At 47.0% G+C, this 24219-nt stretch overlaps 2 protein-coding genes across 8 annotated transcripts in view; one reads left to right on the top strand and one right to left on the bottom strand.

The window, feature by feature from the left end:
- The window catches only part of Tyw1 (tRNA-yW synthesizing protein 1 homolog (S. cerevisiae)), an 85997-nt gene extending 72935 nt beyond the window's left edge, over positions 1 to 13062 (bottom strand). For 2 of the 6 annotated variants that reach the window (NR_153350.1, NM_001015876.2), the window contains exons 1-5: positions 11441 to 11597; positions 9580 to 9701; positions 5693 to 5815; positions 1550 to 1651; positions 545 to 739 (exon numbers count right to left, since the gene is read on the bottom strand). Coding sequence is in view for 3 of the 6 variants with exons in the window: in NM_001015876.2 (NP_001015876.1) it covers positions 545 to 739; positions 1550 to 1651; positions 5693 to 5815; positions 9580 to 9701; positions 11441 to 11444 (546 nt within the window). In the remaining 3 variants the exon portion in view is untranslated. Of the gene's footprint in view, positions 1 to 544; positions 740 to 1549; positions 1652 to 5692; positions 5816 to 9579; positions 9702 to 11440; positions 11614 to 12988 lie in introns of those variants that run through there. The other 4 variants (XR_868551.3, XM_006504331.3, NM_178897.4 and 1 more) reach the window with 4 other exon arrangements.
- Positions 13063 to 13103: 41 nt separating this feature from the next.
- On the top strand, positions 13104 to 22902 carry Sbds (SBDS ribosome maturation factor). Of its 2 annotated transcripts, none has more exons than NM_023248.2 (5): positions 13104 to 13424; positions 14566 to 14695; positions 17620 to 17820; positions 20184 to 20348; positions 22173 to 22902. In NM_023248.2, the coding sequence occupies exons 1-5, from the start codon at positions 13297 to 13299 to the stop codon at positions 22299 to 22301; spliced, it is 753 nt and encodes a 250-aa protein (NP_075737.1). In that variant the 5' UTR covers positions 13104 to 13296; the 3' UTR covers positions 22302 to 22902. The 2 variants fall into 2 exon arrangements, with proteins under 2 accessions (NP_075737.1, XP_006504553.1); XM_006504490.3 differs by having other exon boundaries at positions 13137 to 13424; positions 14625 to 14695.
- The last annotated feature ends 1317 nt before the right edge of the window (positions 22903 to 24219 follow it).

The following is a 24219-nucleotide window of genomic DNA, read 5'->3' as shown; positions in this document are numbered from 1 at the left end:
CCCCCAGGGAGGGGCTGGGGGCGTGGCTCAGTGGTAGAGCCCCTGCCTAGAATCCCCCAGGGAGGGGCTGGGGGCGTGGCTCAGTGGTAGAGCCCCTGCCTAGAATCACCCAGTGAGGGGCTGAGGGCATGGCTCAGCAGCAGGGTTCTTGTTTAGCATGCTCACGACAGCCTAGGTTCCATCATCAGCACCATAAAAGAAACAACATTAATGTAATAATATATTATTATTAGGGCTGGAAAGATGGTTTAGCAGTTAAGAGAACTGATTGTTCTCCCAAAGGACCCACATTCAATTCCTAGCACCCACATGTCTGAAATTCTGGTTCCCTGATATCCAGCCCTTCTGACCTCCGCAGAGACGAGGCATACACATGGTGCACAGAGAAACGTGCAGGCAAAAAACACACACACATAAAATAAAAATTAAAAAATAACAAAAGCAGAGTTCATCGGTTAGTTCTCACACATAATGTGTTCTCGGGAGACCTTCTCTGTCCTTTGGTTAAGGAAGGACCTAGTCCTATAACTCACCACACACCCACCTTGTTGAAGTGGCTCCGGTAGGCAGAGTCTCCCAGGCCAAACACTGCATAGCGAAGTCCCTTCAGGTAAGTTTTGCCAAAGCGGAAATCATTAGCTGATTCCTCTAACCACTTGCAGAACCACTCTGCACTCTCTGTAGGGCAGCCGTCCGTGTACGTAGCGACCAGGAAGGCACAGACGGTTTTACTAGTGATCTGAATGAAGCAGTGCTATGTCAGAAGGATATTAGAAGCAAACATGACTACAAGAATATTCAAAGCAAGAGCAGAAAGAGGACTCCGTGGTTAAGAACACCAGCCACTCTTACAGAGAACCCGGGTTCTATTCCCAGAACCCACACAGTGGATCAGAACCAGCTATAACTCCAGTTCCAGGGGACTCAACAAAGCCCTCCTCCTGCCTCCATGGGCACCAGGCATGCACATGGTGCACTTACACAAGCAGGGAAATGCTGACAGTCAACAAAAATAAAAAGGCATAATAAACCTCCAAAAAATAATAACAAACAGGGTTGTCTAAGTGAAGTTTGCTTTTTGAGTGCAGGCCCTCACAGCTCCACCTAGTGGTATACCAGGAATCCCAGGACTCTCAGGAGGCAGAGGCAACAGGACTGCTGTGAGTCTGAGGCCAAGCCAGGGCTACAGGGCAGGATCCCAACTCAAAAGACAAATCAAGTGCCTGAGTCACGCACAGTAAGAAAGCTTCCAGCTGAAATGGCTCAGCACAAATTTTTTAATTATTCTAAAGATTCTACTCACCCCATAGGGCAGGTGGTCAATTAAATTTGAATTTTAAATCTTTATTTGAATTGTGAGCGTGTGTGTGTGTGTGTGTGTGTACACACTAGTGCAAGTGCCAAGGAAGCCAGAAGAGGGCATCACATTCCCCAGAGCTGGAACTGTGGACTGCTGTTGAACGGCTCAATGTGGGTGCTGGGAACCTGGCCACAGGAGCTCTTCACTACTGTGTCATCTCTACAGCCCCAAATTTGGACAACTACCAACCTCTCCTATCAGACTGTCATCTGGATCATATTCCTTCAGATTAATAATGGCCACAGGCAGGTCCAGAGAGGTGACAGCTTTGGCAAGAACCACTGCAAATCCCTAGAAAAGAGAGAAAAAAAAAGATGACAAACCCTTCAGTGTGCCAAATAAAGAAAGCACGGCTGTTGTTTGCTCCCGCTTGCCAGGGAGCATGGCGCCCCCTTGTGGTGGCTGCTTCTTCAGCAGCTTTGCCTTGAATGTCATCACTGTGAACAGGGGAGGGGACTCTTATTCTTATCTTCTGCTTACAGTGTTCTCAAGCCCAGGACAGAGATGAGCCACTGAGTCGCGTTCCCATAGAAAAAGTATGCCAAGACTGGACATAGAAGCTGGAGCCTGGTGAGACGGCTTCGTACACAGAGGAAGGCACTTCCCCAAGCCTGATGGTTGGGTTCCTAGGGCTTACATGGTAGAAAGGTAAAACCAACTCCCACAAGTTGTTCTCTGTACACATACACACAATAAGCAAATATGATAAAAGATTTTTTAATTTTTTAATTTATTTTAGACTGGGGAAATAGTTCAGTGGATACAGTGCTTATTATTACACAGGCCTGAGGACCGGACTTCAGAACCTCAGATCTATGTAAAGCCAGACACACCAGCACACACTGCAATCCCAGTGCTCCTATATACAGCAAGATTGGGCATGGACACAGGAGAAGCCCAGAGGATAGGCTTCCTAGCCTGGGCCCACAGCCGTAAACCACAGAGACCCAGTCTCAGACAGAGTAGCAAATGAGGACAGACAGACACCCAAGCACGTCTTCTGACTCTGACTTGTACGCTCTGGCAGCACATGGAGACCCACACTCAACACACACAAAACCAAGTAACATAAAAATTGTTTACATTTTAAAAAGAAAAAGAAGCTAAAACCAGGCAAGATGGTGATGTACTTATAATCCCAGAATCCAGGAGGCAGAGGCATAGGGCTCCCTGGGTCTCACGGACCAGCCAACCCTGTCTCAAAAACACGAGGTACACAGTATCTAAAGAACATCCCAGGTTTGTGGGTAGGAGTGGGTTCTGCAAGCATCAGGGCCGGCAGAGTGTCAGACGAGCAAGACACGAAGGCAATTCAGTTGAACATGACTCAGTAGCCGGTGCCAGTTCAAACTTCTCGAGTCTGACCCTGGGCAGTTTATTTTAGGCTAAGTACAGCACAATTTTGGAAAAAATTTTCCTAATGATAATTAACTCGATCCTGTGAGTACAACAAAACTTAAGGCATGATTACATTGAAACATTTTTCAAAGCACACATGACCTCTTCCATAAAGATGAGTTCTATTGACTGAGAAACGATGCTCAAGGTAAGGAGTTAGGGAGGAAAAGTCTGAGAAGTCGGAACGGGGGTGGGGGGAGTCGGGGGCGGGGGGGGGGGGAGCAGTCGGGTGTGGCCTGGCCCTACAGACAGCCCAGAGTTCACCAGGTTATTAACTACATCCATTCCCAGATTTCTAGGTGGAAACAGGTTAAAGAGACAATGCTGTGTTTGACATTCCTGCTTTCCCAAGTGCTGATCTGTATGCCCTCTACAAATATACACAGCAATAGAATACACACATGTGCTAGTGTACACACATGCATACAAACACAGCTGGGTGGCAGAATGGGAAGCCAGTTAATAGACAGGAGGAGGCCCTGGAGTCGCCAGCAAAGAGAGAAGGCAGGAAACAGAAAACCAAGTTATTATACCACATGGAGAAAGATATACAGATGTCAGAGACCAAGGGGCAGTTGCTCTCTCCCATGTAACATTGTCAGCTCTCCCAAAGCATATGACCAAATGCCTCAGGAAAGCTCAAATTTCCAGGCAGGTTGACACGGAGAAAAGCATCTCCTCTTTGCTCCTTGGCAGTCCCAGGACCTGGCGCCATCACCCTTCACTGTTAGCTATGACCACGTCACTGACTGGACACTCATGATGCCAGCCTCACTTCTGGGCAACATTGCACAGAAGCAAACAAAATGGACAAAGCCCTGGTCCTGAAGATGCCTCTACAAAAGAGGCAGTAGAGCATACCAGGTGCCGATGGGCACAGAAGATAGATGAGAGAAAAGGTAGAGGATGGGGCGAGGGCAGCAAGCGAGATCACTATCCACAGAGCATAGCACAAGGGTATGTGTGAAAATGTAAGTGGCTGACCCTTGTCACTCAGCCCAAAGTCCCTAAAACCCTTGAATTCACTATCTGGCCAGTGACATGACTCACCAGAGAGCCCTTTGATGACTCTGGGACAAAGGCTGGCAACCAGGAAAACCAACCATGTGACTAGAATTTAATCACCAATGACCAACGATTAAAAGGAGATATTAGGTCATTAATACTCAAGCTAGAACCTAAGAGTGACTCAGCAACATCATGCTTGGGCACACAGAGAGAATCTGAGGTCAGCCTGGGATAAAGGAAAGCCTGCCTGAAGCAAACAGTTATAAGGCTCTGAATGGAGCCAGGGACACGGCTTGGTGGGCGAGTTAAGGCTCTTGCCACCAAGCATGATGCCCCAAGTCTGATCCCTGGGACCCACAGAGTAAAAAGAGAGCCAACTCCAGCAGGCTGCCCTCTGAGCTCCACGTTGAGTGCAGTGGTGAGTATACATACACACATACGTGCTAACTTCAATAACTCACAAGCATGTAGGTGGCCACAGCTGTAACACCACTGGCATGATCCACATTCCTATGGCTCGCTGAGGAGCCTGTGCCCACACTGTTACATCCTTGCCCTCTTCCTAAGCAACCGATTCCCCTTAACCCTCATGCTTAAAATCTACATAAAAGTGTTTCTGGATAAACTCCAATTCTGCCCCCACTGACAAAGTAATAATGTCAGGCTAGAGGGATGGCGCTCGCAGCAGTTAGCAGCAGTTAGCAGCAGTCTGCTCTTCCAGAGGACCTAGGTTTGAATCCCAGCAATCACGGAGGTTCACATCCATGTGTAACTCCAGTCGCAGGGGACCTGACCCCTTCTTCTGGCCCCCAAGGGCACCAGGCATGCAAAAGACATGCAGGCAAAACATTCACCACACAAAATACGTTTATAAAACAGCAATTACAAGGCCAGCGACTCGCTCGGCTCAGTGGGTAAAAGCACCCACTGCCAAACCTGATGCCCTGGGCTTGCCTCCCCTCCCCCCCCCCATCCACACCCCGTCTTCCCTTCCCTCTAGCCACATGATGGAAGGAGAGAACTGACGGTGCCATTTGTCCTCGGGCATCCACACGTGTGCCCACACACAGGCTCAAACACACACAAAGTAATAAAGGTTTTTAAAGGAAATAATGACGATAAAAAGTACTATTCCAAACAGACCACCTGAGACGGTCTCGAACAAAACAGCTCTTCTGTATGATGCCCACAGGAGGGCAGTAGAACCCTCTCTAGCAGCACACAAAATAATGTTTTTTTATGAAAGACCCATTTTCACGTCAGTCTTAGTCACTTCATAGAGAGCACTCAACAGTCGTGACCCTCATTCCAGGGAAGCTAAGAACACATGCATCCAAGAAGAGCAGCCCGGGGAGTCTGCTCCACACATCTGCAATCGAGTCTACCTTCCCTGCCTCTAACACACTGACGGCACACTGACTAGATGTGTGAACTTGCCAGAGATAGACCCCGTTGCTGACACCATCGCCATCATTCAGTTTACACTAGTTAGTGCCTGGCACATCCAACCAACAGCTGAAAGCCACAGGCACCCCAAGGCAGCTAGGAAACCAGCACCTAAATAAATAGATAAATAGATAATAAATAAATAAATCAGGCTTGCCTCGTTACCAGAGTGCTGGACAATTTTTTCTACCTTGATCGTGAGGTCTTACATGTGCGATTACAATGTCATGCCACAGTGTTGGACATGCCTGAAGTCCACGTCCTACCCCCACAGCGGAATCTCCACCCTCCAGAGGCAGACAAGGGAGAGCAGAGCCCACAGACACTGAGCCCAAGAGAAGGAAGCCACCCACCATTCCAGAACAAAGAAAGAAGGGGGAAGGGACTAGAAGGCTGACAGAACTAACTGCTAAAGAGGGTTGCTGGCATTTCCTTTAAACACTGGCAAAACAAAGGAGAAGCATGGTGCAAAGTGTTCACCTTGGCAGTGCCCGTCTGAGATCCGTAAAAAATCTTCACTCCAGAAACGTGTGTCTGCTTCTTCTGAGGGGAGAGGGAGCTATCAGGAGCTCCTGGGACACGTTTCTCCTGGGAACGAGTGACCTTGAAGATGAACAGAGGAAGAGAATCCATCAAGACTCAACCTTAGGCAGAGGCAGGTGGATGTGAGTTCAAAGCCAGCCTCATCTACAGAGATCCAGGAATCGACCTCTCCCTCGCTTTGAGCGGTACGAATATTAACACAGACTTCCTAAGTGTATACCTCAGCTCATCCTCTCAGCCTAACTGGGTCCTCAAAAGGCAGGACCCACTTCCTCCAAGTTGCACAATGCCATGTTCTGCAGAGGAATTCTGTAGCCTCCCCTTGGCCTGTATGGAGGGCTGGTTCCAGGACAGACAGACATACACAGCTGCAGGACCTCTTTCTTTAGGGAGATGTACACAACGTCTACCCCTCCTTAGAGCACTCTCACAACAAACCATTCCACCATTCCATCCAAGCCCAACCTGGGCAACATGAAAGTAGCCGCCATCACCCTAAAACTCCTACCTCAGAATGGAGGATGGCTTCCCTACAGCTGCAGAGATGGAGTCTACTACTTAGGTAACCTCCCACGATCTACAGACTCTAGCTCCTTCCAAGAACGAAAGGCCACATGGGATTAGAACAGAATTACAAAGAGTTACAGAGACAAAGAACGGAGCAGAGATTGAAGGAATGACCATCCTGAAACTGTTTTGGGGATCCATCCCATAAACATCCACCAAACCCAGACACTATTGCAGATGCCAATAAGACTTTGCTGACAGGAGCCTGATATGGCTGTCTCCTGAGAGGCTGTGCCAGTGCCTGGCAAATACAGAAGTGGATGCTCACAGTCATCCATTGGACAGAGCACAGGGTCCCCAATGAAGGAGCTAGAGAAAGTATCCAGGGAGCTGAAGGGGTTTACAGCCCTACCAGGAGGAACAAAAATATGAACTAACCAGTACCCTCAGAGCTCCCTGGGGAGGAGAGGCCCTTGGTCTTGTGAAGGTTCTATGCCCCAGTATAGAATGCCAAGGCCAAGAAGCAGGAGTGGGTGGGTTGGAGAGCAGGGGAGTGTATAGGGGATTTTCGGAGAGGAAACTAGGAAAGAGGATAACAGTTAAAATGTAAATAAAGAAAATATCTAATAAAAAATTCAAAAACAAAAAGAACAGAATTTCATATACATGGCCAAGAGGAACAAGACTGAGGAAGCAAACTGAATCTCAGCTGTGTCGCTGGACACCCCTCCTCCTGTGAGGGAGAATCAACAGTCACCGAGCCTGATCTCTTGCAGTCAGAGCAGCTCTGACAGAGACAGCTGTTATGCACAGAGGATGAAAAATGAATGTGTATGCACACACACATAGACCACAACCACCACCCCTGGTGGTGTGTGTGTGTGTGTGTGTGTGTGTGTGTGTGTCATGTGATCATCAAGGATTGAAGAAGGTGTTGGATTCTCTGGAACTGCAGGTACAGGCAGTTATAAGTCACCTGACATGGGCTGTGGGAGCAGAGCTGGGGTCCTCTGCAAGAGCACACATGGTCTTAAAAGCAGAGCCATCTCTCCACGCCCACAGTCAGCTTTTTACGTGGATTCTGGGAATTGAACTCAGGTTGGCAGGTTTGCGTGACAAGTGCTGTAACCCACTGACCTATCTCCCCAGTCCAGTTGCCAAATACCTTCTATTCTTTTGACTTAATCCTAAAAACCATGAGGATATAATGGGCAAATTGTGGATTCTTGTGTTCTGACCTTCAGTGTGTATAAAGGAAAGATTACCCTAATCCCTAAGGGTGCAAAACAACTTTATTTTTTTCTCATATATTTATCTGTTTATCTATCCATCTATCTCTTTGTTTATTTTTATCTTTTTTCTGTTGTTTTGGTTTTTGTTTTCTTTTTTATTGAGGCTGGGTCTCTTTACATAGCCCTGGCTGTCCTGGAACTCACTTTATAGACCACACCGACCCCAAACTCATGGAGATCCACCAGCCTGGTCTACAGAGTGAGTTCCAGGACAGCCAGGGCTGTACAGAGAAACCCTATTTCAAAAAAGAAAAAAAAATCGTTTTGATTTTAACTTAGGCCATTATAACATAAGTCTTTAAAATCTTAAGGGAAAAAAAATTAAGGCATTAAATAAAAATCTAGACTGGGCTGGAGAGATGGCTCAGTGGTTAAGGGCACTGACTGCTCTTCCAAAGGTCCTGAGTTCAGTTCCCAGCAACCACATGGTGGCTCACAACCATCTGTAATGGGATCTGATGTGCTCTTCTGGTGTGTCTGAAGACAGCTACAGTGTACTCATATACACTAAATAAATAAATAAATAAGTCTTTTAAAAAAAATCTAGACAAACAAAAATGTGATTTAATACCCTGTGGGCACTAGGCATGGAGCTACCTGCTGGTAATCTCAACCCTTGGAGGACCACCCAAGTTCAAGGCTAGTGGCTACATAGTGTGCAGCCAGGGATATATAACACAGCTCTAGCTCGTGCTAGGTGGGTAGGTGGGGGTACTGGCTGGTTCTGTGTGTCAAGTTAACACAGGCTGGAGTTATCACAGAGAAAGGAGCTCCAGTTGAGGAAATGCCTCCAAGATATCCAGCTGTAAGGCATTTTCTCAATTAGTGATCAAGGAGGGAGGGCCCATTGTGGGTGGGACCATCCCTGGGCTGGCAGTCTTGGGTTCTATAAGAGAAAAAGCTGAGCAAACCAGGGGAAGCAAGCCATGGCTTCTGCATCTGCTCCTGCTTTCTGACCTGCTTGAGTTCCAGTCCTGACTTCCTTGGTGATGAACAGCAGTATGGAAGTGTAAGCTGAATAAACTCTTTCCTCCCCAACTTGCTTCTTGGTCATGATGTTTTTGTCCAGGAATAGAAACCCTGACTAAGACAGAGTTCAGTTCCCAGCACCCCCAATGGTAGTTTGCAAGCATCTGTAACTCCAAGAGACCCAATGCCCCCTTGTGACCTCCAAGGGCACAGACCTATATGTGGGCAAAGACTCATACATGTAAAAAAAAAATTCTTAGAAGAAAAGAAAGATGAGGGGGAGGTGGATCAGGTAATCCAGATCCATCAGTTGTGTGTGTGCGTGCACACACACAGAGGACCTGAGTTCAAACCCCAGCACCCACATAAATAAAAGCTGGGTGTGCTGACACATACCTGTGATTTCAGTGCAGGGGAGGGAGGAAAGAAAGAAAGAAAGAAAGAAAGAAAGAAAGAAAGAAAGAAAGCAAGCAAGCCAGCGAAGCATGGTGGCACATGCCTTTAATCCCAGCACTTGGGAGGCAGAGGCAGGAAGATTTCTGAGTTCGAGGACAGCCTGGTCTACAGAGTGAGTTCCAGGGCTACACAGAGAAACCCTGTCTTAAAAAAAAAGACAAAGAAAGAAAGGAAGGAAGAAAGAAAGAAAGAAAGAGGGAAGGAAAGGAAAGGAAGGAAAGAGAGAGAGAGGGAAAGAGAGAAAGAAAGAAAGAAAGAAAGAAAGAAAGAAAGAAAGAAAGAAAGAGCGAGCAAACGAACTGGTTCTTCACTGGCCAACGACCATGGCCCAATCTGCAAACTCCAGGTTAAACGGGAGACCCCGGATCACAAAATTAGATGAAGCAGCAGAGAAAATGACTCAGCTGTCGAGAGCACACACTAAGCTGTTCCCAACACCCATACCAGTTACATCCACCTGTATCTCCTACTCCAGAAGATCCAACACCCTCTTCCATCTTCCACAGGCACTGTACACATACCCACACATGGGCCCCCTAATTAAAAATAAAAGTGTTTAAGGGGAGAGGTAGAAAGAGAGAGAAAACCTCCCCCAATTACCTGCTTCTTGATGATCTGGACACAGATGCAAAGGGTAAGGCCCAGGGCACAGCCCATATATATGTAGAACCTGTTCATCCACAGTGACAGCAAAGGCGACAAGTCCCACACATCCAGAGGACCTGAGTTTAAAACCACACATATGTAACAACACACGCGGCCACACACAAAGATGCCCATTGATGTTGTAAGAATTATGAGGCAGAGGCAGGCGAATTTCTGAGTTTGAGGCCAGCCTGATCTACAGAGTGAGTTCCAGGACAGCCAGGGCTATACTGAAAAACCCTGACTCGGGGGGGGGGGGGGGGGGGGGGGGGGGGGGGGGGGGATTATAAGCCAATGTCATGATCTAGGAAATGTAGATGGCTGGGTCAGTTTTTTGGTTGACACAAAGTCTCATTTTGGAGACCGGGCCCGCCCTCAAATTTACAATCCTCTTGCCTCTGAGTACAAATGGCACCGTGTCTGACTCTTTTTTTGTTGTTGCTATTGTTGTTGTTGTTCTATGACAAAGAGCCTCTCTACATAGATATGGCTGTCCTGGAACTCTCTAGGAAGACCAGGCTGGCCCCCTGCCTTTGCCTCCCAAGTGTTTGGAGTAAAGGCAGGTGCCACCATTAAAAAGGGTTTATTTGTATTACTTCCAGTTACATGGAGGCGTGATGAACCTTGGAGGCCAGAGGTGAAGCCCAGTCCTCCTGAAAAGTAGCAAGTGTTTTTAACCACAAATCAACTTCACCAGCGCAAGCTTGACTTGTGTTCAACCAGAGCCTTAAACACAGAAGGTGAAGATTTTTTTCACAGGACTTGAAATCTAAAATTTATTGGGGTTTTTTTGTTGTTGTTGTTTTGTTGGTTTTTGGTTTTTTGTTTGGTTTTTGGTTTTTTTGGGTTTTTTTTTTTGGTTTTGGTTTTGTTTTGTTTTTTTTTTTTGTTTTGTTTTGTTTTGTTTGGTTTGGTTTGGTTTTTCGAGACAGGGTTTCTCTGTGTAGACCAGGCTGGCCTTGTCAGAAGTCCGCCTGCCTCTGCCTCCCAAGTGCTGGGATTAAAGGCGTGCACCACCACAGCCCGGTGAAATTTATTGTTTACAGGTGCTGTTTAATAGACCCAGAAGTCCCAAAACATGGATAAGGAGCTACCACCATCAGACGCCCCTGAGGTTAGACCAACTTCCATCGAAACGTGGTCCTTAGGCTCAGAAAGGGAAAAACCTAGTTAAGAGCTCCCAGGAGCGACAGCCTCCTGCTAATATGTGCGTTCAGTTAGGCTGAGGTGGGAGGAACACCGTTAATTTTTTTTAATTATTTATTTAATGTATATGAGTACACTGTAGCTGTCTTCAGACACATCAGAAGAGGGCATCAGATCTCAATACAGATGGCTGTGAGCCACAATGTGGTTGCTGGGAATTGAACTCAGGACCTCTGGAAGAGCAGACAGTGCTCTCAATCGCCGAGCCATCTCTCCAGCCCCCGTTATTTTTTAAAACTAACCCGGGCTACATCCGAGTTCCAGGCCAGCTTAGACTACAGAGCAATTTCCTAATCCCCCTGGGTAGTGAGTTCCAGGTGAGCCTCGGCTATCCACTGAATGCCGAACTAGTTGCTATACAAGCTGAGATCCACACAGGGGCTACACAGTGAGTCCCAAATTTTCCTGAGCTTACACTGTGAGTTCTGAGTTAACTTGGGATACATAAAACGGCCCTTTTAAAAGGAAAACAGAAATAAAAGGAAAGAAGAAAAAATAAGATACAGTAAAAACAAACAGTAACACATCAAGTGTAGCAACCTAAGGCCCTCGGTGGAGGGGGAATCTGTTGCCTTCTGCCCGCCCGAGACCCTGGCCAGCCCAGACTCACCCATCCTCCGCGGGGCCCGAGCTACGCAAGTCAACCGGCAAACGCAAAGAGAGAGGGACAGCGAACAGGAGGATTGAGTTTACAGGGACAGGGAAGCCATGCATGCAGTCGGCAGACCTGCCCGCGTTGGCTGCAGGGGACAGAGGCGGGCCCAGAAGGAAAAAAAAAAAAAAAAAAAGGAGCTAGCGGAAGCTCTAACTTCCTCTCTGATAGGCTCAAATAGAAAAGAGGCGGGACCAGAGAGAAGCCATCACTTCTAAACCTGGGAAAGATGCTAGAGCACTTCCTGTACTTCTCGGATTGGCTCAGAGTGGAAAGGGGCGGGCCTGTGGGAAACGCGGTCCAGAGCGGGAGATGCAAAAGCAAGCGAGCTTCCTGCTCCACTGTTATTTCTCGCTTCGGCTCAGAAGGGGAAAGGGCAGGACAGAGGGCAGTACTATCAAGAAATAAATGACAACCTGGCATGCTGCTGACTGACCATTAATCCTAGCACTCCAGAGGCACAGGCAGACGGATCTCTGGGAGTTCCTAGTTAATGGACAGCTTGTTCCGCCGCGTAGTGAGCTCCAGGACTACGTATGCCAGGGCTATAAAGAGACCTTGCCTCAATCAATCAGTCAATAAATGGAAAAAAGGAATTCAGCTTGATGACACAGACCTGTATTTCAGCGCTCTTGAGGCTGAAACAAAATGATCACGAGATTCAGGATAGCTACTATTTGGAGAAAGAGTCTCACTGTGTAGCTCTGGATGGCCTGTAACTCGCCTATATAAAACAAAATGGCTTCGAATTTACAACGCAATTAGCCTGCCTCTGACTCCCATGTGCATAGGTGACTAAGCCAAGAGAGTTTTTATTTACTTCTTTTAAAAGTTATAGCCGGGCGTGGTGGCGCACGATTTTAATCCCAGCACTCGAGAGGCAGAGGCAGGCGGATTTCTGAGTTCGAGGCCAGCCTGGTCTACAGAGTGAGTCCCAGAACAGCCAGGGCTACACAGAGAAACCCTGTCTCAAAAAAAAAAAAAAAAAGATATATATATGTGTGTGTGTATATATGTGTGTACATATACACACATATATGTGTGTATATATATCACTGACTGCTCTTCCAAAGGTCCTGAGTTCAATTCCCAGGACCACATGGTAGCTCACAACCATCTGTAATAGGATCTGATGCCCTCTTCTGGTGCGTTTGAAGACAGCTACCGTGTATTCATATACATAAAATAAATAAATAAATCTTTTAAAAAGTAAATCTTAAAAAAAAAAAAATAGGGCTGGCGAGATGGCTCAGTGGTTAAGAGCGCCGACTGCTCTTCCTAAGGTCCCGAGTTCAAATCCCAACAACCACATGGTGGCTCACAACCATCCGTAACGAAATCTGATGCCTTTTCTGGAGTATCTGAGGACAGCTACAGTGTACTTACATATAATAAATAAATCAAAAAAAATTTTTTTTTAAATTTAAAATGAGCGCAGCCTCTGAACTCTGCAGAACTATTCAACCAAAATATCATGTTTCCACCCAGATAATAAACATTACTCACCCATAATAGGTAGGCGTAACTGGCGCCTGTAAATGACGTCATCACAGAACGACCCGCCTTCCTTTGAGGGTGGAACTAGAGGGCGTAAAAAGTCACGGCGCGCAGGCGTGGTTGCTTTCTTATCGGCTGCCTGGCTAGTGCGCCACTTGACGCATGTGCAGTAGGGCAATCGGGCGTGCGGTAGCTTCTTCCCTGGTAGGTTCCGGAAGAGCCGCGCACTCCTTGGGCGTTAAGGGTTCGCGCGCCGCAGGGTCGTTTCAGCCGAGCACTTGGCGTCCCCTCGAGCTCGAGATCTGTGAACAGCCACCATGTCGATCTTCACCCCCACCAACCAGATCCGACTGACCAATGTGGCCGTGGTGCGGATGAAGCGGGGAGGGAAGCGCTTCGAAATCGCCTGCTATAAAAACAAGGTCGTCGGCTGGCGGAGTGGCGTGTGAGTAATCCTGTGCCCAGAGTTCGGCGGCCTGGCCTCCCTAACCCCGGCTCCTGCGACCCATCGGTACCTTTCAGGCCTGGTTTACCCGATTCGGATTGGGTTCTGCTTTGGGATTTTGTTAGTATCATAAAAACTGCCAACTACAAACGCCATCAGAGCCGGGTGGGACCGATGGTTTAGGCCTGTAATCCCAGCGCCCAGGAAACTGAGGCAGGAGGATTGCTGCGATTTCCAGGCCAGCCTGGAACGTGTGTGTGTGTGTATGTGTATGTGTGTGTGAGAGAGACCGTGACCGACCCTGTACTAATAAAACAAAGCTGCGGTCAAGAGGACCCGAAATTGCAGTAGCCTCTTGGATTAAATGTTTAAATCCGGCCGGGCGGTGGTGGCGCACATCTTTAATCCCAGCACTTGGGAGGCAGAGGCAGGCGGATTTCTGAGTTCAGGGCCAGCCTGGTCTACCGAGTGAGTTCCAGGACAGACAGGACTACAAAGAGAAACCCTGTCTCGAAAAAAAACCAAACCAAAACAAAAAAAGACAGGAATCCAACATTCCAAATGCTATCTCCAAGAAGAGAAACATTATGGTCATTTTCCAGGGATAACAATCGGGAAGCTAATCTTACACCTACAAATCCTGAAATTAAAACGTCACACCTCAGAATCCCCAGTTTCCCAAAGTGCGTAGTAGTGTCTTCGCTACTGCCATCTAGGGACAGATATTCCAGGACAGAAGAAACACCACTCCCCACCACACCCTGAGTTTCCTTACATAAAACAATGATGTAGTTTTTCCCTCTGTGGTGAAGTGGGAGAATCCAGATACTGTCCTTCGCAGGTAGCCACCAGAGAGAGAGTGTGGTGTGTGTGTGTGTGAGATTTCTCTTTTTTTTTTTCTTTAGGGTTTTTGTTTTGTTTTTTTTTGTTTTGTTTGGTTTTTTTTTTTTTTTTTTTTGAGACTGGCCTCAAACTCCCAATTTCCCTGCCTCTGCCTCCTAAATGGTGAGTTACAGATGTGCACATCACACCCAGCTTGCAGCACTTGCCATTTCTCTTGTTGCTATCTTGTGTTTAAATGTGAGTGGATTTTCTACTATCCAGTGGATTCACATAGGACTTTCTCTCCTGCCCTTTCAAGGGAAAAAGACCTTGATGAAGTTCTGCAGACCCATTCAGTGTTTGTAAATGTTTCCAAAGGTCAGGTTGCCAAGAAGGAAGACCTCATCAGTGCATTTGGGACAGACGACCAGACTGAAATCTGCAAGCAGGTAGGTCCTGCCAGGTGCAATGTAACAAAATCTCACGATGGTAGGCAACATCTGGACCACTGTGTTTACTGTTTTTCTTGATGAGTTTTTGTTGTTTTAGCATTTGTTGGGTCCCTCCCACCTCCAGTTTATATTGTTGGGCAATTTGGGGAGGTCTGTATGGTATTTGTCTGTTGCTATTTTTTTGAGACAGAATCTCACTCTGTAGCCCAAGCTGACATCAAACTCAGGGGATAGCCATGCTGGCATGGAACTTCTGATTCCTCCAGGGACATGCCACCTCACCCACATCCATTATAATAGCATGCAGTGATTAGGACCGGAATCCACTACTCCAGATACTATCACAAAGAAAAGAAACTTACTATGGTCATGTTTCTGAAATAATAATTGGGAAGCTAAGCCTACAAATACTAAAATGAGTACTACAGGTCACACAAACACCCTCACCCACCCTCCTCGGAATCTCCACTTTTACCCAAGTATGCAGTATCTTTGCTTTGGCTATCTAGGATGTAAGCCTTCACTCCCTACATAAAACAGTGTCGTGGGTTTTTTTGGTTTCAGTTCCCCCCATACACACACCCCAAGATGAAGTGGGAAAATACACAGATATGGGGGCAGGGGAGCCAACACATAGTGTATCACTATGTAGCTCGGGCTGGCCCAAAACTCACTGTGTAGACCAAGCTGGCCTTGAACTCACAGCGATCCACCTGCCTCTGAGTTCTGTAATTAAAGGTGCATACCACCATGCCCAACTTTTTTTTTTTTTTTTTTTTTTTTTTTTTTTTCGAGAAAGGGTTTCTCTGTGTAGCCCTGGCTGTCCTGAAAGTCACTCTGTAGACCAGGCTGGACTCAAACTCAGAAATCCACTTGCCTCTGCCTCCCAAGTGCTGAGATTAAAGGCATGCGCCACCACGCCCACGCCCGGCCCCCTTTTATTTTTTTTTTTTAATGTGTATACACATGTGCAAATTGGGGCAAGTTGCCTGAGAGACCAGAAAATAACCACAAAACAAAAATTGGATCTCCTGGACTCGGAGTAAGAAGTGTTTGTTGGCCCAGTGGTCTGGGTGCGGGGAATTGAACTCTGGTCCTCAGGAAGAGCAGCAAGCTCCCTTTGCCACACTGCCTTCCCTCCATTCCCCCCAGGGTCACGTTAATACAAACCTTGGACCTTTTTTTAATGCTGCTTTAAGTCCGAAAAATACCAGTCACAATATTAATAAGTCTACTTTCTATGCACTCCCATCTTTATTGAAACAAACATAAACTATAAAGAGAGATGAAGTTTAAATACCTGTATTATTTAAAAAAAAAAAAAAAAAAAAAAACAGGTGGCAATTGAAAATCCAAGGTGGAGAGGAGACTGCAGTGACTTAGATCCACATGGTGGGAAGGACATCTTCAAAGGCAAAGGAGATGCAGGTACAAGGAGTCCTCACTCCTTGTTCGGGATGCTGAGGATTGAAACTCACTGTAGAGGACTGATGGGAAAGACCTTTCTCTGGATCGCCATGCTCAGAGGCAGGGGCAGTGCTCTGCCTCAGCAGTCTGCCCCACCGTCTTCTTCAGAGTGAGAGTTGGTTGTCCTGTTTGAGGGGTCTCTTAGCCTTCAGTGGCTTTTCTGTAACTGTCGATGGTTCCCAGAGCATTTCTGCCAGTTTTAGGTTAAGGCTGGTGGGACCTTAAATACTCCACCAACTTGGGGCATTGAAATTTGCAGTTTCCTTTCTTTTCCCTTTTTTGGTTTTTTGAGACAGGGTTTCTCTGTATAGACTAGGCTGGCCTCGAACTCAGAAATCCGCCTGCCTCTGCCTCTCAAATGCTGGGATTAAAGGCTTGCGCCATCACTGCCTGGCTGCAGTTTCCTTTCTAAGGCCTTGACATTGAACCCATCTTTTAGCCCATCCTTAGGAGCTGCATGATTGCCTGGTTCCCCATCATGGTTTTTCAAGACAGGGTTTCTCTTGTGTGGCCCTGATTTTCCTAGAACTCACTCTGTAGACCAGGCTGGTCTCAGACTCAAGTGATCTTCCTGCCTCTGCCGAGTGCTAAGCTTAAAGGCCTGGCCATCACCAACTGGCTCTGGTTCTCCATCTTACCAGAGAGTATGATAGCCATGCTGGAATACGACAAACTCCTATATTTGTTTTTGTTTGTTCGTTCTTTTGTTTTTTGGAGACAAAGGGTGACACTATGTCCTTCTTCTGCATTTTTTTTTAAATCAAACTTTAGAAAATAACCTGATTGTGCTTCCCACCCTCAACCCCAGACATTTTTTTCTTTTTCTTTCTTTTTTTTTTCTTTAAAGTAAGATCTGACTACATAGCTCTGGTTAGTCTGGAATTTGCTATGTAGACCAGGCCAGCCTCAACCTTAGAGATCTTCTAGGCTCTGCCTCCCAATACCTGGGATTAGAATTGCATGCCACCACAGCGGCCTGTGGGTTTTTTCTGCGGGGAGGCGAGGATTCTGTGGTGGGGGTTCTGAGGATTGGACACAGGGCCTTTAGCATGCAAGGTGCACACTATCACCAACCTTCCTATTGTTGCCGCCCTTTAACACGGTCCGTCATGTTGTGGTGATCCACCCCCAACCATAAAATTACGTTGCTGCTACTTCACAACTGTAATTGTGTTCTTGTTAGGAATCATAATGTCAATATCTGATATGCAACCCCCAAAGGTGTCATGACCCATACATAGGCTGAGCACTGCTGCTCTGAATGGGCTTTCTCCCTGGCCCTCAGTAAGTGGGATCGCGGAACTCCTTGTAAGCTGCTGCTGGGTTAAGGCAGCACGTGGTTCTGCGTGAGCAGCTGCAGTGGACGCCGCCTCCCTTCCTCCCCGCTACCTACCTGTGCAGTAGAGAGATACCCAGAACTGATGAGGGCTTTCTCTATGTTCTGCCATCTTTAGATTTTGACTAAAGGAGAAGTTCAAGTGTCAGATAAAGAACGGCACACACAGCTGGAGCAGATGTTTAGGGATATCGCCACCATTGTGGCAGACAAGTGTGTGAACCCAGAAACAAAGAGACCTTACACCGTTATCCTCATCGAGAGAGCCATGAAGGACATCCACTACTCCGTGAAACCCAACAAGAGCACAAAGCAACAGGTAAGGGTTCCTTGTTGTCCTCGGGACCTAAGGCCATGGAAGTGCCTGATGCGCCTGCCTCCCTATCTCTGGTGCTGGGGTCAGCAGCACACACTTCCAGGCTGCCTGGCTGTGCTGGTGCTCATCATTCTGAGCAGACCCTCTCCCGGCTGAGCCATACCCTTAGCTGCTGCTCCTCAGTGTGACGGAACACAAATACACACAGAACTCTTTTTGTTTGTTTGTTTGTTTGGGGGTTTTTTTTTTTTTTTTTTAGTTTTGTTTTTGGTCTTTCGAGACAGGGTTTCTCTGTATTGCCCTGGCTGTCCTGGAACTCGCTCTGTAGCCCAGGCTGGCCTCGAACTCAGAAATCCGCCTGCCTCTGCCTCCCAAGTGCTGGGATTAAAGGCGTGGGCCACCACACCTGGCTCATACAGAACTCTTATTTCCTGCCCAGCTCAAACCTTTAAAGAGAAAGCTTGGACTTTGAGTCACCTGAGCCCTTTTGCTGTTTGTGTTTATTAACATATTTCCTACAGCTCAGCCCTGTCACGCCAGCCATTCTGCTGGCCTGGATTCCAAGCACTTGCGAGACTGACACCCTGGCTCAGAAAATAAAGTCACCGGTTGTTTTGGTTTTGGTTTGGTTTGGTTTTAGATTATTCAGCTCTGTAGTGCTTTCACAGAGCTTATAACCTTTTCAAGTTAGAAATACTGGTACCTTCATCTTGAGGGATGTGGAGGCAAAACTGCATCCTTCACCACATAACAAATTTGAGACAAACTTGAACTGCGCTGCATGACAGATTCTGTAAAATAAAGGCCTGGGAAGATGGCTCAGGACATGAGAGCACTTGCTACACAGGAACGCAGACCTAAATTTGGATGTCCAGGACCTGGATACGAAGCCAAATTGGGTCCCTTGCTTCTGCGCCTGTAACCCCAGTGTTGTGGGGACAGAGGCAGGAGGCTTTCTGGGAACTGCTGTTTACCAGAGCAGCTCCAAATTCAGTGAGAGACCCTGTCTTGAGAGTACAGAAGAGGGCATAGAAGAAGACATGGCCATATGGGTCATGTACAGACATACATGCATGCATGTTCTTGCATTTTCATATAACATGCATACTCAAAAGAAATAACAAGTCGGGTGTGGTGGTGCACACCTTTAATCCCAGCACTCGGGAGGCAGAGGCAGGCGAATTTCTGAGTTGGAGGCCAGCCTGAGTTCCAGGACAGCCAGGGCTATACAGAGAAACCCTGTCTCGAAAAACCAAAAAAAAAAAAAAAAAAAAAAAAAGAAGGAAGAAAGAAAGAAAGCAAGCAAGCAAGCAAGCGAGCAATGGTGTTTCACAGCACGAAGTATAGTATGACCCATATAACTAACAGCCTGCCTGAGTTATTACTGCTTAGGCAGTGGCCTGACTTAGACCTGATCATGTACGTCCAGAAAAGGCCTGGTGGAAAACTGGAAGGAGCCAGAGAAGAACCTCCATACACAAGAACTCTGGGCAACCTCAGAACTACTCATGTCCATTCCACAACCCAACCAGGGGCTTCTCTGTACAGGGAACAAGCACAGGAGAGTCATCAAGGGACTAACGAGCTCACATCGACCACCTGTGCACTGTTCCCCTCTCCATAAACCTCAGATTGCACAAGCTCAGCCCCCGTCTCCTCCACATCCAGCTGCCAGTGACTGACGCTGCCTGCGGGTCAGTGGCAGAGGTGCCAAGGCAAAGGCCTGTGAGGACCTTACTGTGTATCACTAGGCGTCCCAGCACTCTGGATGACTGTTATTAGACTTTCAGGGAAGCCACTGAGTCTTCTACCCAGTGACAGCTTCTCAGGCACGGGTGTCCACAGAGTGGGAAGGGCCTTGCTGGACGGCTGGTGGGAAGCTCTGGGCCATTTTCCCAAGGAGCATGTCTCTGCTCTCACCACTGTTAGAATTACTGTGAACTCAGCTATGGGCTCAGGTCCTCAAGGTTCATGGCTTAAAACAGGGTTGGCTTAGAAGTCTCCGAGGCCAACAAAAAGACATTTTGTCTGTTCTAGAGATGTACGAAATTCCCACCGCACACATTTTCTTGCTTTTAGAGAGCTGAGGACAGCCCAGGTCCTCGTGCATGCTGGGTAGTTGCTTCACCACTGAACTGAGTCCCAGCCTTTAACGTTGCTTTCTGCCGAAGCAAAAATTATTTTTTTTTCCATTTCACAAAATGAGACACTAGCTCATTTTTTAGGTATTTCTAGGATTGCTGGTACCTTGGCTGTGAAACTGCTGGCATAAGGCAGCTATGTGGAAACTGCTTTGTTCATGTCTAACATATAAATTTGTGCAGCACAAAAACTAAGTAACGAGCACCCCTTGTTCTGTCTTAAAGGCTTTGGAAGTGATAAAGCAGCTGAAAGAGAAGATGAAGATAGAGCGGGCCCACATGCGATTGCGCTTCATCCTGCCAGTGAACGAAGGGAAGAAGCTGAAGGAGAAGCTGAAGCCACTGATGAAGGTGGTGGAGAGTGAGGACTACAGCCAGCAGCTGGAGATCGTAAGATGATGGTGGCGGGGAGCAGGTGGCGCAGCCAAGGTCCCATGATTATGACCTTAACACATTATTATTCTTGGCTTCCTTCTACCCAAATAGCCTCGTTCCTGATCATAAGTGCTGTGTTCATTACTTTTGCATGGCTGTGACCAAAACACTTGAGAGAGCAGATGAAAGGAAGTAAGGGGGTTGGGTTTGGTTCTTTTTTGGTTGGTTGGTTGGTTTTTTTTTTTTTTTGGCTCAGTCTGAGGGTTCAGCCCGTGACGCTTGGCCTCATGTACTTGGGCAGGACAGGAAGGAGAGCAGATAGGGGAACTGGAGAGCAGGCGTAGCTTATAGACAGGTCCCTAAGAATCCACTCCCTCCATGGAGACCTCGGCCACTCAAGTTCCCAGGTGTGACAGGATAGCACCTCCAGCCAGACTTGGAACATGTGAGCCTGTTGAGGACATTTCCTGTTTAAACCATGGAACAGTATTTAGAGGGTGTGGGCTAGGCTAACGTATCCATGTGTAAACAGGATGGGGCAGTTAAGCATTCACAAGGTTTTCTTATTTGCCTCTTTGTCAAAGCATTCATAGCAGAATTGTGTTGGCCATATTCATTTTCTTTGAAATCAGATATATTTTACACTGAATCTTCTCTTATGGGCTAACTAATAATAAAAGTGGAGCCAGGTATGCACGCCTGCCATCCCAGTACTCCGGAGGCAGAGGCAGGTGAATCAGGAGTTCAGCTCCATAGTAAATTTGAGACTAGCAGTTAGCAGCTCTTTTTACCAGAACATGGTTTAGCATTCACAGTGAACGGATTTGATGCAGAGCTGACTACTCTAGACAGAAACAGCTTGCCCACACTGGAAACACCTGAACTTGTCACAACCTACCATGGCTTCTCAGTATGCCTCTGGGCTGTCTCACAACTAGTGGTGACCTGTAAAAGTCTAATGCTACATTTCATCCTGGAGAGGACCATGGTTTGCCACACACACACACACACACACACACACACACACACCCCACGGGGGAGGGAGAATATGGATGTCTTAGAAAGGAGTGAAGTGCTAGGGATTGAACCCAGGGTCTTTTTTTAATTTTATTATTTTATATATGAGTATACTGTGGCTGTCTTCAGACACAGCAGAAGGCATCGGATCCCATTACAGATGGTTGTGAGCCACTTGTGGTTGCTGGGAATTGAGCTCAGAACCTCTGGAAGAGCAGCCAGTGCTGAGCATCTCTACAGCCTCTGAACCCAGGGTCTTGATGCTAAGCAGTGCTCACTCTCAGTATGAGCTGCAGCACTGGCCAGGTGAGTCTTCAAGGGTGTCTTAATCAGGCTTTTACTGCTGTGAACAGACACCAGGACCAATGCAAGTCTTATAAAGAACAACATTTAGTTGAGTCTGGCTTACAGGTTCAGAGGTTCAGTCCATTATCAAGGTGGGAGCATGGTAGTATCCAGGTGGGAATGATACAGGAGGGGCTGAGAGTTCGACATCTTCATCTGAAGGCTGCTAGCAGAATACTGACTTCGAGGCTGTTAGGATGAGGGTCTTAAAGCCTATGACCACAGGGACACACCTTCTAATAGTGTCACTCCCCGGGCTGAGCATATACAAACCGTAACACGGGATAAGTGCCTTTCCCAAAGTCCAACAGTAGGTGCTTAGAATCGAGACAGAACCCCAGGCCCAGCCTGCTGCCCTGGCCTCCATGTGAGCAGCACCTAGAACACAGTCATAGATCTGCCCTGAGCATTCAAACTGGGCTTATTCTGTGCCGATGCCCATCTTCCCTTGGAAACCAGCTGTGTTACTCATTGCAGGTGTGCCTCATCGACCCAGGCTGCTTCAGAGAAATTGATGAGCTAATAAAAAAGGAAACGAAAGGCAGGGGTTCTCTGGAAGTGCTCAGTCTGAAGGACGTGGAGGAAGGCGATGAGAAGTTTGAATGACACCGCCCGGCTCCTCAACTGGAGCACGACCGAGGACGCTTGTTCCTCACAGCAGCAGCTCGTTCTGTGACCTGCCAAACGCCCTGCTCACGCGACGTGCCACTTTCCATCTTGTGTTAAACATTTACCCAGGTACCTGGGTATTTTTGTTGTCAATTGGGGTTTCCAGCAAAAATGAAAAATAACCTAAAATACAGAGTCCAGAACAGCTGCTCACTGCTGCGTCTGCCTTTCTAGTTCCAGGGGACCAGAGACAGCATTGGTGGATAAGAAGGTAGAGTTAGTCCATGACAGATCATTGGAGAGGGGTCTGAATAACAAAGGGGGTACGCCTGCTGGAAAGAAGATGGGGTGTTTCTGAATAATGAAGTGCAGGTATGGGGTGTGAGCATGGAGAGAAGAGTTCCTGGGTCCCTCCCAATAGATTTATAATGACTAGGGAGAATTTGACTTTCTAATTTTCAACCAACATGCTACCAAAACTGACTTAGATTATTCTTGGGAAAATATATACAGTCATTTAATACTAATTCTTAAAGGTTTATAATATATGTTAGTATAGTTAAAATTCTATGTAATCAATAAAACTTATTTTTACTAAGCTCTGGCTTGCATTTCTAGTCAGCTTCCCCTTTGCTCCAGTTTTGTATTCGGTACTTTACTCATTGCTGTGACGAAATGCCTGGAAAACCATCTCAAGGAAGGTGAGGCTTTACCACACGCAGCTCAGCAAGTGAGGGGTCACAGGCCTTCACAGCAAAGGAGGCGTGGTGGCAGAATGGCAAGGCAGCTGGTCAACATCTGCAGTCCCTCAGTTTTCCTCTATTCGGTCAGGACCCCAGCCCACAGAGGCCTGTTCCCATGGTGATCAGATGGTGTTACTAACCATCACAAATAGAGGTGGGCGCAGGGAGTTACAGGTTTGGTTTGGTTTCTTTGTGATTTGAGGGTCTTAGTCAAAGGCCTTTAATCCCAGCACTTGAGGTAGAGTCAGGCAGATTCTGAGTTAAGGCCAGCCTAGTTCCCAGCATGCTCCAGGACAAGCAGGACTACAGAGAAACCCTGTCTCAAAATTCAAACAGCAAAACATCCAAGAATATAATGTACCTTGACAGATTTTTGGTTTTGCTTTTAATTTATTTTCTTCCCATTAGGAGTCAATACTTCCACCTCAGCATCCTGAATACTGGGACTATAGGCCTGTGACCAACCCGTTTTTAGTTTGTTCATCTACAACCAACCAACACAGCACAAGAAATTTGGTTTTCAGAGGCAAAAAGTCCAGCTTTCACAAATGAAGTGTTACTTTGTGGGATTTGTTGTTTTAAATAGGTTCTCAGGCTCTCAACATGACCAACAAAGGCCCAGACCCCCCAGTCTACTGACCTGAGTCCTACCCCAGGGCCCACATTAGGTAGAGCAGAACAGCTGACTTCTGCAAGTTGTCCTTCCTTCCATTTATTGCAGTAGTACCTAGGAACCCATACACCCATGGGAGACATGTTAGCACATAGCTTTAATCTCAGCACTCAGGGGACAAGGAGAGATCCAATCTTCATTTTGGTGGCCAGCCTGATCTACTTAGAAAGCTCCAGCCAGCTGGGGCTTTATAGTGAGATATATCTCCAAAATAAATAATAAAGAAAGAAGAAGAAAAAAAGAATTAGGTAGCCCAGCCTAGCCTTGAACCTGGCCCTTCCTGCCTCACTGTCCCTCAGTACTAAGACCACAAGGTATGCACCACCACACCTGTCCTGTGCCCACAGTAAGACCACTGCAAACTTGATGGTTTACATCTCTGGTGAGCCTTGCTTTTCTGGGTGTGAGGGAACTCAAAGCACAATATCCCACAAGTCAGTTATAAAGCAAGATCTCATAATATAGAATAACACATGATAAAAAGATGTGTTGCTTCTCC

Source organism: Mus musculus, chromosome 5 (genome assembly GCF_000001635.26).
Source record: "Mus musculus strain C57BL/6J chromosome 5, GRCm38.p6 C57BL/6J".
NCBI lineage: Eukaryota > Metazoa > Chordata > Mammalia > Rodentia > Muridae > Mus > Mus musculus.
The sequence above is the reverse complement of the archived record's forward strand: the minus strand, read 5'-3'. Positions and strand labels throughout refer to the sequence as shown.

Coding starts and splice junctions, on each gene's coding strand:
- Sbds (NM_023248.2), top strand. CDS start 13,297: ATGTCGATCTTCACCCCCACCAACCAGATCCGACTGACCAATGTGGCC. Junction 13,425..14,565: donor GTCGGCTGGCGGAGTGGCGT/GTGAGTAATCCT, acceptor TGCCCTTTCAAG/GGAAAAAGACCTTGATGAAG. Junction 14,696..17,619: donor AGACTGAAATCTGCAAGCAG/GTAGGTCCTGCC, acceptor TGCCATCTTTAG/ATTTTGACTAAAGGAGAAGT.